The sequence below is a fragment of the Hyposmocoma kahamanoa genome, unplaced genomic scaffold (assembly GCF_003589595.1).
Source record: "Hyposmocoma kahamanoa isolate Upper Pololo Valley unplaced genomic scaffold, ASM358959v1 62, whole genome shotgun sequence".
In the NCBI taxonomy this organism is placed as follows: Eukaryota; Metazoa; Arthropoda; class Insecta; order Lepidoptera; family Cosmopterigidae; genus Hyposmocoma; species Hyposmocoma kahamanoa.
The window spans coordinates 25,290,141-25,311,357 of NW_020653850.1; the positions used below are offsets into that span (position 1 = coordinate 25,290,141).

The following is a 21,217-nucleotide window of genomic DNA, read 5'->3' on the forward strand; positions in this document are numbered from 1 at the left end:
TATTTTGCGTTAATTACGGTGCACGGACATACCTGCACCACCAAAGATTAAGTAAAGAACTGTTATTTGTTATGCAAGGCTGCAAAATTGTTGTTTGACGCGAGTGCTTGTATGGAAACCTGAGTAAGCGAAGGAAGCGAAGATTGAAACTATGTAGCTCAAACATAGATTCCTGAGCGTAGCGAGGGTTTCAAGCCACGAGACGTAAAACAACTTTGCTGCCGAGCGAAACACGCAACTTTTCACCTCAATACAGCGAGAAAAATGGTAGATGAAAGAAATACAGTTGAATTATAAAACATCACTTTTTTTTAAATAATAGAAAAAGTTTATCTTCGGATGAATTCTGAATTTCCACGCGCGCGAATTTAGACGCTTTTGTGCGAAGAAAGAAAGCCTTTCCGTGCTAGTGAGTTGGAAAAGTTATTTTCTTATTTCTATTTCTTTTTGTGTTTTTTATATTTTCGTCACGAAAATGAGTTCCTGTGAGAAGAGCGAAAATATAATAATGGAGACTCCGTCTAATTTAAAACAAAATTTGTCATGGAAAACTTATATTACTTTTTCTATTATACATTCTCCTTCATTCTTTATTATTTTATTATTTCCTCGCATTGTTCGAGAAAGGGGGTTGTAGACCCTTCACTTATAAAAAATAAATTTTATATAGCAACTTTCAATCTCAGATCATTGATAAACGAAACTAAAATAATTGAAATAGAACCTGCAATGTCGTAAATTAATTGGAATATTATTAGAGTAGCAGAGGTGAGAAGAGAAGGTTATAAATTAGAAAATACAGGAAACTATTTCCTTATTTATTATGGTAAAACCAAAGGGCAGAAAGGTGTTGGATTTCTTGTAAACAAAATACCATTCCACAAAAGTGAAAAAAATTATAGCAACAGTTGCATACTGCAGGTTAACATACTATATGGAAAACTATACAATATAATTCAGACGTGTGCTCCCACTCGAAAAGCCCCACAAGAAGATATCGAAAGTATGTACGGCGAGCTGGAGACGGCTATGAGCAAGTGTACAGGAAGTATAATATTCATGGAAGATATGAACGCCAAAATTGGACATCCAGAACAAAACGACCGATAGGAAATGGGAGACTATGCCTATGGAAAAAAATCAACGATATGTTTCTACAGTTCTGTTTTTATAACAAATAAAAAATTGCTAACACATTGTTCAAAAAGCCTAATTAACTGAGAACGACCTGGGCATTACCTGAGGGAAAAATTGGAAATGAAATAGACTTTATAACTATAAACATATAAGTACATATACCATTTTAATGTAATAAACAAACTACAACATTCTAGCGACCATAGATCGTGACCATAATTTTGTGCAATTACCATAAGCACACAAAATATAGAAAAAAATCTCGTGTTTACAATAACAAAACAAAATCAAACGACAGTAATGTATTAGAATTGCCCTCTATGCATGACTGCGACACCATAGAAGAACTGAAAAAGAACTTAGAATTATTTTTACATGATAGTTTTAAATACTCTACCAGAAACCAAATTGAAAATAGCAAGTAACACTATAGCAAAATAATAAATAACACGAAAATAGCAAATAACACGAGAAATAAAAGAGCTTATAGCGGAAAAATTCATACTCAGAGGCAAGAAAAATCTAAACAAGAAGAAGCAGATTGTACAGCTTAACACATTTATTTACATATTTACAATTATAGATAAGTGTAATCAGACAATTCACAGCGGAAACAGGCGGAATAAAACAAGTATACAAAAAATTAGACAATATCAAACAGATGATAATGCATACTTCAAGGACAACAGTTACACATCGACTAGATTCGATGATGATAGAATACTACATTTTACAAAGAATTATAAAAAGGGAAATCCAAAATTAATAACAAACTACAGGCACATCAGTCCCGTATCCTATTTATACAAAGTATTCGCAACAACCCTATTGCGACGCGTGACAAAGATAATTGAAGAAAATCAGCCAATTGAACATGATTTGTGAAGCACTATTCAACGACAGACTACTTACATAAATTTAAATTGCTTACTGAAAAATACATTGAGTATGACCTACCGCTATACATAGCATTCACGTATACACTATTCAAAAGCTTTCGACTTTATAACGCACAAATCTATACGGCAAGCGTTAAATTAACAAGGAGTTAAACATGAATATATTGAACTTATAAAAACAATTTATTCACAAAGTAAAATATGAGTACGACTAGACAAGAAAGGACCGAGTTTTCATGTAGAGCAAAGAGTAAACCAGGAAGCCCCTCTATCACCAAAACTATTTATTGCTGTCTTAGAATCTATCTTAATATCTCTCCCCGTAAATAGAGATGGGTTTGACCGCTCACCGTCGGAGTCGCAGAAGAACGCGAAAGCGCCCCTGTGACTCCGGTCTATATGGTGACGAGAGGGAACACCGTTACGTTATAGTCGGTAGGAATTCGACATAAGCCTTCGCTTCCCCCGGGCGGAGGGTATCCATGACGATTTTGTGACGTTAAAAAAAGTCTTTGACCGCTACAGGCTACCCTTACACATAACATGACTAACTATAAATTAAGTATACTAACCATACCAACAGGTAGAATAAGCTGTAAGTAAATAAGTAAAATAATAAACTGAAAGTATTCCTTTTATATTTTAAGGGATAATCGAAAATAATTCCTAATCCTAATTCTTGGTCGTGTACAATATAAACAAAATACATAACCACGATGCTACCTATAGTACATATAAATATTGAAATTGACTACTAACAAAAGCAGGTGTAAGTGGCGCAATAATGGCGCCCAGTCGGCCTATGGACGCTGAGACGGACGACAACCGGTGGCGGTGCGGGGTTGGGTACAGCTCGGACGTGTAAATGTGCAGGGACATTGCCACTGCCGAGATACAGCACTTGCTTAGGACGTACAACGCTAGTGATAGGTTAGGGTGACCTATAAACACAACAGACGAAATTTCATTTCAGAAACAAATCGACAAAAAAGTTAAAACAACTAGAACCGAACAGCACTCACCAGCGGGCGTGAAAATGTAGCCTATTTGGCAAGCTCCGCAAACCCAAAAGCCTCCGGTCAACACTGGCTTTCGCCCGATCCGGTTGAGTAGCGCCAATGCAAGCAAATAGCCGGGAATCTCGATGAACGTCACCGCCATGTGATTCAAATACTTGCTGCCAATGTTAAGGTTGATGGAGTTGATCGATAGCCCGTAGTAAATTAGCGAGAACGTTATCCACTGAAGCGGTGACACTAGGCACCGTAACAACATGGGCTTGTGGCGGAACACTAGCACTACAAGATTTGGCTCTGTTTGATAATTTTTTATGCTTTGAGCTCGTCCCTTACCATTTCGAGTTTGTCGTAACAATTGCACCGATTTTTCAGACAACTGTTTTCCATTAGTACGAGCCATTTGCTTTAAGATTTTTTCTGCCTTGTCGTAACAACCTTTGGTAATGTGCCAACGCGGCGATTCTGATATTTTTCGGGAATAAATCAATAATAAGATGAATTGGGGTGCATAGCACAGTAAAGTTAAATTTCTCCAGTGCGGTACGGCCCAGGAAAGCCACCCCAGAAGCATGTGTCCTACAGCGAAAGACGTGCTTATGAATGCACCAGTGCCTACTCGATATCGAGGTCCCACTGTCTCCATTACTGTGAAAAAAATAAAACATACGTAACGTTACCCAACATGGTTTCTATTGGTGTAAAAGGGCAAATACGGTTTATTATATACTTTTTATTATTACTTACACTTTTTAATATTACTTAAACATACCATTACTTACTTGTGAGAGTGCGTCTAGAGAGGCCTGGGCAGCAATCGGCGATACCATTGCGCCGATTGCGAAATCCTTTCACCACGATAGCAAGCATTATATCTATGCCGTCGTTACGATAAGAAGATATTACTTACATAATAAATATATACAAGAGAAAGTGCCAGATGCCAAAGCACCTTCCAAAAATTCCGATATAATGAAGTAAGTGTAAGAGTTAGCAAAATATCTTGTAATGCCGATAGAGCCTTTGCAAAAGACGGAGATGAGGAGCGCCGTACGACGTCCACGCAGGTCTGACACGAAACCAACCAGCGGCATCGCCACCATCATGCCCAGCATACGCACTGACCCGATCATCGATCGCCGCCACTCGCTGCACGCCAAACCAAACTAAAAATTTAACTTTAATTGTTATTACCATAGTATCTAAAATCTATATTCTTATTTTGGCCAAACATACATCGTATACGATTGTGTTTTTGTTTTCATAGATGAACTCCTCACAAGGCTCAATAAGGCTGTGATCGAAAAGAATCGACGGGCACGAATTGATGCTGTTTGTTGGTGCGCTGGAGTTGCTAGAGTTGCTGGCGGCAAACCGATGGCAGTTGTCATAGCCGTACTTCGACAAAGGAACTGCTTGCGCAAGCCACAGAGGGGTTAGATTCTGCTCCATTGAGTTTTCACATTCTGGAATGTGACACCTGCAATCTCGTATAACGCTTTCTGCTATTTCTATTTCCTTTAACATTGTATTGTATTATTAATTTTGAAGGTTATTTTCCACAAGGAATTTCGGTAGTTTGTTTATGTTTATTTGCCACATTGTTATAACAATTTTACTTTTATTTACCTAGTCTTGATCCTGGCTGTTGTAAACACGTTCTCCAAAAAGGAGAAAGCAGTGAAAATGATCAAAATCGCCGCGTACGCCATCGTTTTTATCTGGTAGCGACCAAGTTGACCGACTTCTGTAATAATTTTATCCATATCCACCTTCTCTTGATCTGCCAACTCCTCACACTCGTCACTCTCGTTGTTATTCTTCTGACTATCTTTCTCTACGTCGAGATCAATTAATTCAACCATTATTATCTGTTTCCCAACCACAACCTTCAATATTGTAGATTTGGTAACAATGAGAAATATTATCTACACATGAAATGGAAGCATTGCGAAGCAAACAATAATAAAAGTGTAAAGCAAATAATGTGAGAGTACCTATGAGTGTTATCATTTATCGTCTAATATGTTTTTAGGTATTTTTTCATAATATCAAGTGATGGGACGAACAAGTCGTGCGCCTGATGGTAAGCAACACGCCTGGCCATAACAGTTGCAGTACCACTCAGAGCTTTAAATCGCAAAGATCTGAGGGACACTGCCAGAAATAGATAAGGCGGCAGTGCTTCCCAGGACGAACTCTTAAATGTATTTTTTTTGTGGTTGTTATTTACTCTCTCAAAATTAGCAACACAAATTGCCCCAAATAAATAAACCATTTATGAATAGAACAAACAGTTACAAGTTACACGATGCGCCTGCCTCCAACGAATACTCGCTTTTAAATTTGTAGATAATGACTTCAAGAGAGTCATGATAAAGCCGGTCATAAGAAGCTTGTAATAAGAGCGAAAAAGATGTTCGTTTCTCGTCGGCGTGAGACGCGCCGCGGTTCGACCCGTAACGAAACTTGCAATGTATTTTTTTATTCTTTGCATGGACATAAAACTTTTTCTGACTGGCTCTAGTTGATTTTGCGTTAATAAGTGGGCGATTTTCTTAAGAGAGAGTAGTGAGTCAAGAAAGAAAAATAGTTTTAGTTATTTTGATTTCGAAGCCTTTTGCCCACTCTTATTGATTACGTAAAGTAAATTTGGTTGTGACTTGTAAGTTTATTGAAAATTATGATGTTTTACTACCATGGTAGTGAATTATTTTTAGAACAAAGATGGAAATACTAAGACGAATCCACTACTAAAATACGCTCCGGCAAAAAAGTCGTTAAAAACCAAACACAAAGATCTGTAACCAACACAAACAAAAATTCGAAAGGTCTGCTGGTTCGCTCTGTGGTTTAATTGGCAGAGCATCTGGCAGGGATTGCTTGAGGGTGTTGGTTCAAATCCAGCCGGGTTAAATTTGGTTATGTTTCTGTGCAACAAAATTAAATATGTACCCCAGAATAAAAAAAATACAAATAAAATAATAATAATAATAATAACTTTATTTATAGCCATTACAACTACTATAAAAATAATTACAGTAATATGTTTTAAGTAATTGATTGGTTGCTAACCAGCCAGGCAACATCCAGACCCCACAAAAAAATAATTTTAAAGTGTAAATATGAGAAGTTTATATTTATTTATTTAATCTGTTTTTACTTGGTGGTAATAATGTACACATTAGACATAATATTAGAAGTAAACATGTGATAAGGGAAACAAACAAAATGGAAACTGTCGGTAGCGCTTACCGACGTAATCCACGAGTTTTTGTAACTATGCACATTGTTTGTAACAATAATGTTTATTTTTCCACAAAATACAAATAATAGGTACATAAGGGTCTTGAAAATTTAAGTACACATTACGCATTTTGAAGGAACAAGCACCAAACATGTACAAGCCACAAAGACGTCCAGCTGCGGTGCACTTTATTATACAGAAAATGTCCAAGAAAGCTTAAGAATCTGTGAATGAATACTGTTAGTTGTGGAGGCGCTCGGACAAGAAATACGCGAAGACGAAGTAGAGAGACGTTGTCAAAGGAATCGCAGTTTCTTGGTATCACTTACTGATAGCAAAGTTGTAAGCGATTACCGGCTCGCTGCGAGAATTTTGGATAATCTTTTTGAGGATGTAACACGCGGGGTGTTAAAATATATACTAGGTTTATTGACCCACCATCACCAAGAAAAGTTATCTCTCTATCTGCGTATGTGCTTTGTTTGTCAGATTGCACATTATGTTCATTCGTAAGCATGCCTTTCGTTTGTGTATCGTTTTGAGCGCATCACTAGAGCCTCAGCAAAGTCCCGCCTTATAGTGTTTCAACTAATAATAAACATATTGTATTGTTATTTCGTGGATTATTTTTGTTTTTTTTGGCTTGGATTTTTGTATTTATTGTTAAATGTTGAGGCTATCATAAAAACATAATAACATAGTGTTCTGTGTAGTGCCGCGGAGCAAACTACGTAGCTCTTGGTCCCGGATTCGATTCCCGATAGAACCAATTTGGGAAATGAACTTTTCTGCAGTGGTTTTGGCCTGGGTGTTTTGGTTGGTGCCGCGGAGTGAATTACGTAGCTCTTGGTTCAGGGTTTCATTTCCGGTAGAACCAATTTGGGAAAGAAACTTTTCTACAGTGGTTTTAGCCTATGTGTTTCGGGTAGTGCTGAGGAGTGAATTCTGTAGCTCTTGGTCCAGGGTAGAACCAATTTGGGAAAGAAACTTTTCTGCAGAATATCACAGTGTCAAACATGGCGGCAAAATCTCAGTTCATATTAAAACATTTCGACAGTTCAATTACCGTGCGTAATTTTATCAACGTAAAAATTGAACACGACCAACAAATAAACAGAAACAATAAAAATAATCAGGTTGTTGCATATTAATAATAGGAAAAAGGTGAAGGGAACATTTTTAATACAGTTCCTTATATGAAAGTAATCTGAAATACATATATAACAACTTCAAAAAAATAATTTATGTAAAAACTGTAACTACGAAAACTCGCCATTTTTTGTGTCGTCGTTTTAGAACGATGCAATGAAAATTATTACAATTTTTGCTGTGACGATTAAATGACAAAGATAGCTATAATATACACAATTTCATATCGCTAGCCTTGTCCGTCACGTAAACATATTGTAGCAGTACGGCCCCTTGTGAAAGAGTTCGTCCAGAGAGGTACTGCCAGCTCACCTATTTCAGCCGCCAAGAAGTAATATGAGCATTACTGCTTGGCGGTTTCGATTATGAAGGGTAAGGGTGCTGGTGAAACTGCAAGCAAACGAGACTTGTCAACTTTTTCTCAAGGTGACAGACGCAGGAACAGTATAGGTTGGCGCGTCGCTTACCATCAGGAGCATCACTCGTTCGTCCCGTCACTTTGTTATTATAATAAAAAAAAAAATGAAAAGTTCATTTGATATGTAATTTAATGACAACAATATTATATAATGAATTGTTAATTTTCTAATTATTGTGTGCGTTTCTTATAATTTTCCTTTTTGTCTGGCTATCTCAATATAATTTCTTATACTTTGACATGTAATGCAATTTATACTGTAATGTTATATTTGAGAAATAAATGAATCTGAATCTGAATCCAAATTGGTCCTACCGGGAATCGAACCCGGGTTTGATAATTTATTAACAACAGGTTAAACAATATACAACTGATAAAATAAATACGTTTTGTTAGTACGTTACTATTATTATTATTATAATATTATGAACCTATACCTGTCTTTGGGGATCCATTCTGTAGTAGATTTCGCCTACGACCACCATGCGGCAGCCGTGACCCACCCAGTCTCATTTTGGCTTACCTGCTTTCTGACTCACATCGGCGTTAGTATAAAATTATAAAATAAATTGTGGTGGTTCATCTAACCGATATCTGGGATTTTATAATAGTCTATGTGAGTAACGAGCTTTGCCGAACAAGTCCGACAAATGCTAGTCACGTGTTATGCTCCTTTCAGTGAATTCAAAATTTAAAAACGCTCCCCTGTAACTTAGCAATTTCGACATACGATACTTTACGTAGGAACGGTCGAAATTGAAGTATTGTATGTACTTATTTCAATTTTACTAATACTTATTTTTGATGGCAAAACGTCGTGCGAGGAAGGAGGAATTAAAACAGATAGAAGACATTTGCGAAAAACGATACAAAACAGTTTAAAAAACAGCAGTTTTTAAAAAAAAAAGACCTGTTGCATTGGTGTTTTTAGGATGTGATTTGTTAAAAATTACTAAGTCACAAGTTATTGCAAAAATATTTCTTAATAATTAATTTAAAAATATATATAATTATTTAATATATAATGTATAAACTTGCTTGGTCAGAAGTAATAAAACCAGAACAATTGATTATTTTGTTTTTCAGATAGAGACTGATTTAATTTCATTATAACAGCGTACAAAGTGCAGTTTTTGCATTTTCATTTTAATAAATATTTACGGCATTTTAAACGTAGCAGAGTTGTAGTTTTATTCATATTTAAAACATAATATACGCCCTATTTCTAAAAACTACATTAAATACATCAACAAAATGGACCAACATATTGGACTCCATATTAGTTAAATCAAAATCACTTCTTGAAAGTCGTGTGGTATTTTATTGCGCCATATGTTACAATACACAGCAAAATTGCTGCTTGGTTTTGAAAACGCAATTGCTGTAACTAGTATAAAACCCATGTTACACCAATTTTAGAATAATTTCGTCAATGTTATTTGATGACTTCTTGCATCGATATGAAGCATTTCAACGTTGAAAACATAAATATGTTATTGTCTTTGTTTAACTACTGCGTGCTGTCGTAAACCTAAAGAGACAGCATTACATTAGTTTGTGCCAAAAAGTGTCCATTTCAAAGTACATGATACCGTTGTCAAAGGGAAGTACATCAAATGTCTAAACAAATGTTTTACCAAGTGTTTTCTTGAAATATCCGCATGAATTGTAATAAAATGGACAGAAATATTGACAGTGAGAACAATAAGGTATTAATAAAAATGCGTCGCTGCACCATTAAGGGATGTAGCATTAACAAAAGCGAAAACCAACCGAATGTTACATTGCACAGGCATGTGTTGTTTTTCTGGCTATAAATCACACAATAGTCCAAATATCACATGTAATTAGACTTATCGATTGTTTATCCATAAATCTTGCCACATTTTGCTTTGGTTACTTCAGATTGCCTGTTTGTTTGAATATTTTGATAATTGTTGTTAACGATTATTTTGAGATAGTGTTGTTCTTGTAAGCATACATATTATCGATATTCTGTTATTAAAACAATCCATTACGAGATTTTTATTATTTTATTACTATTCAATTTATTATTTCAAGTTAACCTACAAATGAAACAAGAAAGAAAGGATGGTTGGAAATCTATGACTGCCGAATATAAACATTGGATCAAAGACCATCTTCATTTGTTCGCTTGCATTTTGACGAGTCAAAACTTAACAGAACTTTGAATGTAACTAGATTACATGATAATGCAATTCCTTCATTAGGTTTATTGGTAAACAATTTTATAGTTAATTTAGATTAAACTAGACTCATTTACTAGGCATTCTTAGTTCCTGAAGATAAAATTATCCAGTCGTTTCCATTTTTTTCCCACTAACAACTCTAACCACTAAAAATTACTATTTTCTGAAGCCAACAATACAGTGACTTGTTGGTCCAACGTTGCCATCGTTCGGTGTCACTCTCCTAGCTGACCGAGTGAAGACGAGCACCAATTTGTATAGTTTATAGAGCTCATTTGGCGAGGCCTATCGCAACTCGCAGTCGCTCGTGACCACTTGTCTCACTTCGGAGAGGTGTCTGTTTTTTTCTGCACAAATCGAAGGCGCTCGACCAATAGTAGTCAATTGACATTGTATACAATTAGAGATTTGCATCCTATTTAATATATTCCGAACATGTTTGTACTAACACTGTCTCTTGTCTGTTTTGTCACTGTCTGTTTTAAGCAAATAAACGTATGATAACATTATTATTGGTTTTATTATTGTCGATAATATTACTACTATTGTATAAGTAATTATTTATTTCTAAAATAAAATGAAGTGTTTCTATTCTAATAAGATTCACTCACCACCAACCACTCACTGATATTAATTCTATACCAATGCATAAATACAAAAAAGCTTACACTCTTTAAACCTTTGAAAAAATTCTTTCTAATATCAATCTTGAGATTGGAAATGCATAGTATTGTTTGCTGATGACACATCCTTGATTTTTAAAACAGACAGACATGACAGTAACTATGACCATATTAATGATACCCTCTAATAAAGTAATTTATTCGTTTAACGCTAACAATCTATTGCTTAATGCCAAGAAGACAAAATGTATTAAATTTGAAGTACCTAACGTAAAATCGATTAGTCCAAGCATAGAAATAAACGGAGAAAAGTTGGACCTTGTTAATAAAGCAGGATTTTGGGAGTGAGCTTAGATAGTGAACTTTAATGGTTAGCACATATATCTTCCCTGGCCAGCAGACTAAACTCCGCTGCATACGCAGTCCGCAGAATACGTGAGTTTACCGATGTTAGTACTGTTAGACGTTACTTTAATTACCTCCATTGTATAAATAAATAAATGTCCTATGGAATTCTCATGCGGGGTAAAGTGGCAGATATTCATATTTGTATTCCGAAAACGAGCGAATCGTTCTGTGTACCGTCTAGGCTCTCGGGTTTCTCTCAGAGAAAAGTTTAAGGCTGAAAGTCTAAGACTGGTTTCATGACTGTGCCATCACAGTACATTTATTAAAATATTTTATATATGTCCGTAAAAATATACATAATTTCAATAAGAAAGAAGATATCCATAACATTAACCTTAGAGCTAAGTCCAAACTCATACCACGATTTCGTTCAACCAAGGTAAACAGCTCTTTCATGGGGAACTGTATACGTTTTTACAATAAGATTCCGGAGCACATGTTAAGTTTATCATTTCCTAAGTTTAAAAACTACATTAAAAATATTTTGATCGAAAAATCATATTACAAAATTGAAGACTACGTGTTAGATAAAAATGTATGGAAAGACGACATGGCTCTAGAGTCCACACAAATTTGATTCAAAGTGTATTCCATAGCATTTAAGTTTATTTGAAAAGAGCAATCCCTAGAGTTTCTTGCTCGTTCTTCTCAGGGAAGTCAGCGCAGTGAACGAGCAGTAGCTTAAATGTGACGTTTTCAAGAGTAAATTTATTTTACCTATGGAATAAATGATCTTTGACTTTGACTTTGCATAGAGATCGTCAGATTAATATTATAAAAATTTCGCTTTTTTAATATACTCTCAAATTCCATTTTTCCTGCACAAACTCACTTTTTGTAATATTTGAGCATTTATAAATGCAAAATAATAAATTCTCACATGACATTCCCGGATATTCCCATAAGCAGTAAAATATTCCCAAATGGAATATTGATCGACTTTAATTAAATGTTTGCAAGTCGATAATGATTTTTCGATAGATTGTGGTACAACACTAAAGAAATCCGCCATTTGTTCAGTTAAATTTTTGTATAAGCATTTTACATCCACGTTATCGGATCCCATAGACAATGACGGACCGATAACGTGAATGTAAAATGTGAATAATGAAATAGGTTCTATGTAAATGTAAACCTATTTCACCCAAAACGGAAGCGATGAAGCTAACGAACTGCGGATGGCTCACGGATCGTTTTGGTTTCGTACGCAGCTGCAGTTGTATATCCACTCACGCGATGCGCTCCTCCTACCGCAAAATGGCGGCTATTTGGTTTCGCAAAATAGAAAAGGATTCAGTTTAAATACAAGTTTTTATAAATAAAAATTGTTATTCTGCATTGCTAAATAAATACCCTCCGTACTACCAACAAAACCATCTCAAATAAAATGCAGTAATACACCGCAAATCCTGCACTTAAAAAGCACAAATGAAATTTTTGGTGCACTTGGATAAATATGATAATATTCCGTTTCAATGGTTCTAACGTTTACCATGAAATTACTCCTTAAAGTATAGTTTATAAACATTTATATTCAGGGTAAACTTAAAAAACGTTACTTACGGTATGTTTTCAATAAATAAACACCGAAATCACCAGCCCAAACAATAACACACACGATTGTCGTGACGTATTTTTGAAGTTGTTTATTTTTTTTAAATGACAGACCCAGGCATTAAAAAGTTTATGGTTTGCTAGAGTAGTTACCAAAATAGCAAGTAATATTAGTTCTTTTACCTGTTATAACTTCGATATCCGATAAATCGGTATAAAATCATCACCGGCACCTCTAGGTGTGGTATGCGTCTACGGCTGCATGTATTGCGTGGGCGGAAATTTTGAGAGTAGACCTTGGTTCTAGACAGAGGCAGGGAATAAAAAAGTGCCAGAGGGTTGTAGGTTGTAGATTATTAGTTTATTCGTAATTGTGTGTTTGTGCTCTTTTATTAAATAATTTTCAATGTATTTAAGATAGAAAATAATAATATTAAGCAAATCAGACTGTAGCAAATTGGTATACGTAGCCTAATAATAAAGTGGAGAGTATTTTTGTGGTTTAAGTAAATTAAAGTTATTTTTACAAACAGCCTTTGCAAGTAGCTTCCTGTGAAATCTGGAACCATATTACATAGACTGAAGGACATGTAGAAATGACAGGAACATGCACTTTCATCTCATACTTAGTCCTTGATTTCCCGACGGCAAACCCAGCCGATCTATAGCGGCCTCTACAGTGGGAAACTTCAGATCTTCACTTACAAGTTAAACACAATCCGAGTATAACTTATAGGGAAAAATAAATAAAAAGTCAGGTCTAGATGCGTCTATTTTCACCACAATTGTGATTACATGTAATTTTTATGTATAAAGTTGCACCTTTTTCAATTCGTAACCCTAGGCCACCACAAAACTTACTACAACACCACAGAATTTGATACTATTTTTTGGATATGACAAACAGCATAAAATATATTGGTTTACTCTTTGTCTATAGCTTCAATTAATAAACAAATTGACAACACATACATTTATTGTCAAGGTAAGCGCAAGCTAATTGATATCTTTTAGTGACTTCGTCATATGGCAGACCCCACATCATGAAAGTGGTGTTGCCTTACCTTGCTCTACGACAAATTCTACTGACGCATTTCTGCTTGGAGTGGGGTGCTCAGAGTGTTATTCTTGTAGAGTAAGCACAAAGAGTTATCCTTAAAGTTGCCTGGTTCAAGCCCTTCTGGTTCCCTACAAAGATCTTTACGCTTTCTGTCGGGTGTATTTATTTTTTTATATGATTATTCTAGATATTACTCATATATGATTATTCTAGATATTACTCTCTTATGTATATTCCAAGTATAGGTAAGCTCGTATCTGAAACAAAATGTTGGCTGACTGACAGTATATAAAAAATTGAAATATTTAAGAATTTCAGACATGCATTAGGCTAAATTTACAAAAAACAGCGGTTATGAAATTAATTTTAAATTATATTTTTTTTTAAATATGAAGTTTAACATAATGAAGAAATGATAATACAGGTTCTCACTGTTCGGCAGCTATTCGTGTTTTGGTTCAAATAGATGAAATTGCTCAGTCGCTTCTTGTGAACGTTTTAGGACTGCGTTCATTCACAGATTCTTAAGCTTTCTCGGACATTTTCTGTATAATAAAGTGCGCCGCGAGCTGGACGTCTTTGTGGCTTGTAGATGTTTGGTGCTTGTTCCTTCAAAATGCGTAATGTGTACTTAAATTTTCAAGACCCTTATGTACCTATTATTTGTTTTTTGTGGAAAAATATACATTATTGTTACAAACAATGTGCATAGTTACAAAAACTCGTGGATTACGTCCGTAAGCGCTACCGACAGTTTCCATTTTGTTTGTTTCCCTTATCACATGTTTACTTCTAAGATTATGTCTAATATGTACATCATTGCCACCAAGTAAAAACAGATTACATAAATAATTATAAGCTTCTCATATTTATAGGTATACTAAAATGTTTTAAAGCTGATAAGGACTCTGCAAACGTTTTCCATTGTTTTTTAATGTCTTCTGGAATATTTGAGTCTCACTGTATGTTTTTTAACCACATCTTTTGCATTATTCGTTTTGCTTCTAATACTGAGGGACTTATGAGCCATGATGGATCAAATATTTGTCCTACGGTGGATAGAATTGTACTGTTAGTGCCTTTTATTTGAGTTATGTATGTGATTGTGTCCTGTTTTAGGTTCCAATAAATACCGAATGTTTTTGATTTTTCTTTGATACCTAAATTGACTGTGTGGTGTGGAGAGTCTGATGTCAATTGTGCCTTTTGTAAAATGTGAGGGTGGTTGGACTGCCATTTTCGCAGTGGAAATTGTGCTGATTTTAATGCAGTATTTACTTCTTTAGCTATATGAATAAGGCGCGACTCATTTTCAGACCCTGTTAGGAGGTCATCTCAGTAGAAGTTATGCATTATCACCTCTGAGATTTCCTTGTCCTGTTGATAGTCCAGCCCAACTTGTTTTAAGCAACGTGTGGCGAGAAAAGGTGCTGATGTGGTACCATAAGTGGCTATGTTTAATGTATATGTGTCCAGTGGTTCTGATGTATCAAAACGAAATATAATTTGTTGTAATGGTCTTTGTGTTTGTGTCATCAAAATCTGGCATCATTGTCTGAATCTGATGAGAATTGTCTGAATCTGGTGAGAACTGAAATTAAATCATCCTGTCTTGGTCCTGTACTACTGGACCTATCATTTGTATGTCATTGAGTGACAATTTGTTCGCGCAGATCCATCAAACACTGCTCTGAATTTGGTAGTTGTACTTTTCTCACATATTAGGTATACCATTGTTTGGTAAATAATACTAAGGTTTCTGTTTGCCTGTTTGTGTTTTTTTTGTCATCTGTACTGGGTCTGTATTAAAGCGTTTTTCTATGTTTAGAAAACGTTGCTTTGCTTGATAGTAAGAACGCCCTAGACAATCTGGTGACTGCTTGAACGGAATGGTTATTACAAATCTGCCTGTGTCTGTACGTGCTGTGGTTGTAGTAAATATGTCTTCACAAGTTTGAGTAACAACTGATGAGGTTTCAGAAGAATCTGTAATGTTTTCTAACTCCCAAAAGCGAGTTATCTGGTTTGAAATCTGATTGACAAAAAAACATGTGTTGTCTGATTGACTGATAACGTCTGGTACACAGCTTGAAATCAACTATCTGAGTTGTGTTTCTTTTAAGACGGGTTGATGTGTACGAGCTAATGATATTTTTTCTGTCCCTATTACTTGCCAGAATATTTCTGAGCCAAGAAGTATGTCGATGGGAGCAGGAATGTTGAAGTCTGGGTCTGCAAGTTGTATGTGACGTGGAATGTTGATAATATGTGTGTCAAAGTATGTACTTGGAAGTGAATTTGAAATCTGATCAGTGCATCATTTTTGTTTGAATTATGTGGATTATTATTTAATTTTGAGTCTTGCAACTTTTCCAACAAGTCTGCACGGTTTTTTAAAAATTTTTTGAAGATTTCAAGAGTGGGCATTTCTGTCAATGTGTTTTTGTATTCTACCCAGTATCTAAGTGTTGTCTAAAATCAATTTACTTGCTGCCAAACAAATTATTAATATGTCCCAATACTCTGTGTGTTCGCCTAGTGTTGCTGAAGCTCTTAAGTTCTTCTGAATTGTGTCTAGTAACATTCTCAATAATTTTGCTGATTCATTGTGAATGGGAGCTATGCCGAATAGTGCTTGAATATGATTGCCTATTAAGTTGACGTTTGTTGTCATAGCGCCCACATAAAAGTTTTCACGCTACTTCAAAATTTTCACCAGTCATTTTTAATTATTTGATTACTAGTGACGTACTACCTGACAGTGATGCACGCAAGTAATGATATTTCTGTTGTCTAACGTGATGTGTTTGTTGATGAGCGATTGAAAAGTGTCCCTGTACTCGAGCCACTCATGATTGTCTCCGAGAAGTGTGGTAAATCAATAGTGGGTAATTTGATAAATGTTTTGGTCCCACCTGGTAAGTCAGAGTCCAAATTGGATTTGGTTACCGCATGGTCATGTTTTAAAACCAATTCAGTTGCTTGGGCTACTCGACGATAACTAAATCCAAGTTGGACTCTGACTTACCAGGTAGGACAGGGTGTCTAGGACAGACATGGCAACACTGCCCGCGCCCCGAGCGGGCCGCAGCCGTAAAATTTAAAAAAGCTCTCTTCACGGAACGGTCGCTGCCGTCGTACACGTCGCCAAAAGTAGTAATTTCTTTTTCTTGAATAATTATAAGTTACACTACGAATACTGTCCACTAGCATTTCATTTCCGCTGGGCCTATACAAAGATTGAATCCGGCCGGATTCGAACCGTTGTCTTATAACAAACCGTGTCAGACTCTATGCCAACTAAGCCACGGAACGAACAAGCGGACCACACGAATTTTTCCATGTGCTTGTTTCTCGGATCTTTGTATTTGGTTTTCAACGACTTTTTAGTCGTAGCGCCATCTATGAAAAATCTTTGAAAGTATTTGTTCGCCCAGTTAGGTAACTTTAAGATGACTTATTTACATTATTTAGTTGTTTATATTACATTATAGTATTTGCTATAGCGGTAACGCCTTTCCCCTGAGGTGTGCTTGAGCCACGCGTACACGTAAATGAATTGATCAGGTGTCATGTGCCTGACAATGGAATTATTCTAAATATGAGTAAAAGTAAGTTCTACGTTATACGTACATGTATCATCAAGGCATAAGAAGAAATGTGAAGCACAGCCCTTGTATTTGAGTGGTCACCCATTCGAATGCCTGTGTCCCGGTAGCACTGCCCTGTAACACCTGTCCGGTTGTAGAACCAGTTAGTAATTACAACTTTAAGAAGCTGTACTACTGTATATGATCATCTTAGTACTGAAGATGATTATCATCGGGTCTCCTTTCAGACGAGGTTTTAGACCCTCGTCTGAAAGGAGACCCGTCCTCAAAAATGGGACGTGCAAAAGGGTTGATGATGATGATGATGATGATTAGCAAGTACAGTTAATATTATGTCATGTTATAAAATAGATAGTAAAGTAGGCATAATTAAGTAGGAATGCACATGTCGCCAACAAACTGCACACCAGTTTGGCGACTTTTAGTAAATAAGTTACGTGCTGTACTTTTCTAGAAATATATTTATAAAAAAGTTCCAAACAAATTGTTTCATTTCCAATGTGTAGCAATAGCGGAAACCTCAGAACCCAATGAATCTATTGCGCTCTTGTTGCATCCATGGTCGAGTATATAAGTTTTAAAGTTGTTAGCAAATAGTGCGTAGACAATGTGAAAGTATAGATTAATTATAATGATGTTATGTAAAATATGTAAGATCATTCAGACTGAAACAAAATTGCCTTAAATTGAATTAAATATGACTGCCTCGGTGGCCGAACAGTCACCATACCGGACTGCCACGCAATCTTTTTGGGCATTACAATAGATTCAAAATTACGGTGTGGCCCACATAACAAAATTTGTGAGTAAACTAAGTTCCGCGGCTTACGTGGTTAGGAAAACTTGGCAATTGACGAACGTACAAACGGCTCGACTTGTGTATGTTAGTTATTTCCATGGTCTTTTATCATATGGAATTTTATTACGGGGTCTGACATTCAGCGAGTGTTTGTTTTACAAAAAATGGCGATTCGCAGTATTTATAATTTACGTTGTCGCGATTCGTTGAGAGAATTGTTTAAAGAAATGAAAATAATGACAGTGACTTGTCAATACATTTACGCTATTATAATGTACATACGAAAGAATATTCATTTATTCCCCCGAAAACAACAAAATACAATTTTAATTTAAGAAATAACATAAACTGGCACTTCCACAATTTAGATTGCATTAATTAATGTCATCTTTTACGGGATACTGTGTGCGCTTTCATAATAAAATACCAAGTGAAGTAACCCAACTGTCAGAGAAGAAATTTAAAAACTATATTAAAAATGCGCTGTTACATAAGAGCTACTACAGCCTTTATACTGATTATATTCAGAATAAAGATGCTTGGAATTCATCTCCAGCGGACACTTGACGTACCAATTTAACACTAACATAGCAGTGACACTAATGACAATTACTAAATGTAAAATTATTTTATTTTTATTTACTTTTACTAACAAAAACAATGTGTGATATTGTTGTCATTGTAATCAATTTCACGATTTCAAGTGTAATTTGTTTACCTATGAAATAAAAATATTTTGAGTTTGAGTTTATTAAAGTTTTGTGGAGAATACATAGTCGCCCCTCACGGGTGTGAGGGGCGACTATGGCCGACTCTGCTCATCGTGGAGAAGAAAGCGAACGCCAGGGGCACAGTCAGCAGTTCTGCTAGATGTTGTGAAATTATTAGGTACTTAAAAATGGTGAAACCAGATTAATAATACGCACACTTTACGTGGTTAGTCATCTTCTGGCTTAAGGAACATGCAATTTGAGAAATCGCACACTTCAGTATACTGTCGTATCACAGGTTTCCTTTCAATTTTTCTTATTAGGAATACAGCTAACAAAAATCCAGGAATGGAAATTCCAATCACGAGTATGTAATAATTATTAATACAAAGATCGAACACTCAGAAAAAATTTCTTCGATCGGGCCGGATTCGAACCGACGTCTTCTAGCTTAAGGATTTTTTTCTGAGTGTTATAACAAACTAGTGGAGTAATTTCACATAAAAAATAATTGAATATCAATTCAAATTCAAATTCAAAATAATCTTTATTTCATAGGTAAGCATTATTACGCCTGAAATCGTTAAAAACTCTACCGTTCATTCGTAAGGCAGATTCCCCTGAGAAGAATGAGCAAGAAACTCTAGGGGTTGCTCTTTGTAAATAACATTTGTACACATTCAACATTTACAATATATATTTTTTTTATTTGAAACATCAGAGATCGAGACTACCTCCATGAGCTAAACGGGTTACTACCACGGATTTTTGTCATCCAAGTACGCAGAAGTTGTATAATAACCTTTAGTATAAAGTTTTTGTTTCACTATAGTTTTAAACCTCGTGAAAGGCAAATTTTGTATATTAACCGGAATCTTGTTATAGAAGCGTATACATTGCCCCTTAAATGATTTTTTTACTTTGTGATGACGACTATCAAGAAAAGCTAGTTTATTTTTATTCCTCGTATTAATATTACGTCTGTCACTATTTTTCATAAAGAAATTACTATTTCCTTTAACATAAATTACATTTTCATAAATGTACTGTGAGGCTAGTGTAAGAATGTTAATTTCCTTAAGCTTATCTCTCAAAGATACTTTGAGGCCCAGATTGTAAATTGCCCTAACTGCACGTTTCTGCAGGACAAATATTCTATTGATATCGGCGGCATTACCCCAAAGCAAAATGCCGTATGTCGTTAGACTGTGAAAGTAGCTGAAGTAAACCAATCTAGCGGTTTCGACGTCTGAAAGTTGCCTTATTTTTTTAATCGCGTACACTGCAGAGCTTAGCCGTTTCTATAACTTACTTATATGGGGACCCCATTGCAATATAGCATCTAACGTTATACCTAGAAATACAACTGTACACACAAGATTCAATTTTTCATTTCTAACTACAATGTTTGTAACCGTCTCTCTAACATTGGGTAACGTAAATTTCACACAATTTGTTTGTTTCTCATTAAGGAGTAGGTTATTAACATCAAACCAATCAACTACTTTAGATATAGCATTGTTCACATCGTCGTAGGAACATTGGTGCCTTTTAACTTTAAATAATAAGGAAGTATCATCAGCAAACAATACTGTCTCATGTTTTGTATCCTCCATAAGGCTAGGTAAGTCATTAATATAAACTAAAAACAGAAATGGGCCTAGAATTGAACCTTGAGGGACACCCATACTAATTGCAGACCCTGCTGATCTCGTACCGTTAACATCGACCCTCTGTACCCTACCACACAAATACGATTATTATCCGCTCACGCGATACATGCAGCCGTAGACGCATACCACACCTAGAGGTGCCGGCGATGATTTTATACCGATTTATCGGATATCGAAGTTATAACATGTAAAAGAACTAATATTAATTGCCATTTCGGTAACTACTCTAGCAAACCATAAAATTTTTAATCGCTGGGTCTGTCATTAAAAAAAATAAACAACTTCAAAAATACGTCACGACAATCGTGTGTGTTATTGTTGGGCTGGTGATTTCGGTGTTTATTTATTGAAAACGTACCGTAAGTAGCGTTTTTTAGGTTTACCCTGAATATAAATGTTTATAAACTATACTTTAAGGAGTAATTTCATGGTAAACGTTAGAACCACTCAAACGGAATATTATTATATTTATCCAAGTACACCAAAAGTTTAATTAGTGATTTTTAAGTGCAGGATTTGCGGTGTATTACTACATTTTATTTGAGATTTTTTTATTGGTAGTACGGAGGGTATTTATTTAGCGATGCAGAAGAATAATTTTTAACTCTAAAAACTTGTATTTGAACTGAATGCTTTTCTAATTTGCGAAACCAAATAGCCGCCATTTTGCGGTAGGAGGAGCGCATCGCGTGAGCGCTTGTAG

At 35.5% G+C, this 21,217-nt stretch overlaps 2 protein-coding genes across 2 annotated transcripts in view; one reads left to right on the top strand and one right to left on the bottom strand.

Moving 5' to 3' along the window:
* The window catches only part of LOC113229409, a 39,339-nt gene extending 38,229 nt beyond the window's left edge, over positions 1-1,110 (top strand). The window contains exon 2 of the mRNA XM_026462980.1: positions 961-1,110. Within this exon, the coding sequence (XP_026318765.1) occupies positions 961-1,110 (150 nt within the window). The remainder of the gene's footprint in view (positions 1-960) is intronic.
* Positions 1,111-2,579: 1,469 nt separating this feature from the next.
* Positions 2,580-4,793, bottom strand: LOC113229708 (organic cation transporter protein-like). The gene is made up of 5 exons (XM_026463392.1): positions 4,682-4,793; positions 4,289-4,532; positions 3,963-4,218; positions 3,059-3,700; positions 2,580-2,977 (listed from the first exon to the last, which is right to left on the bottom strand). The coding sequence occupies exons 1-5, from the start codon at positions 4,762-4,764 to the stop codon at positions 2,760-2,762; spliced, it is 1,443 nt and encodes a 480-aa protein (XP_026319177.1). The 5' UTR covers positions 4,765-4,793; the 3' UTR covers positions 2,580-2,759.
* Between the last annotated feature and the right edge of the window lie 16,424 nt (positions 4,794-21,217).

Coding starts and splice junctions, on each gene's coding strand:
- LOC113229708 (XM_026463392.1), bottom strand. CDS start 4,764: ATGGCGTACGCGGCGATTTTGATCATTTTCACTGCTTTCTCCTTTTTG. Junction 4,533..4,681: donor ACAGCCAGGATCAAGACTAG/GTAAATAAAAGT, acceptor ACGAGATTGCAG/GTGTCACATTCCAGAATGTG. Junction 4,219..4,288: donor AAAACACAATCGTATACGAT/GTATGTTTGGCC, acceptor TTAAATTTTTAG/TTTGGTTTGGCGTGCAGCGA.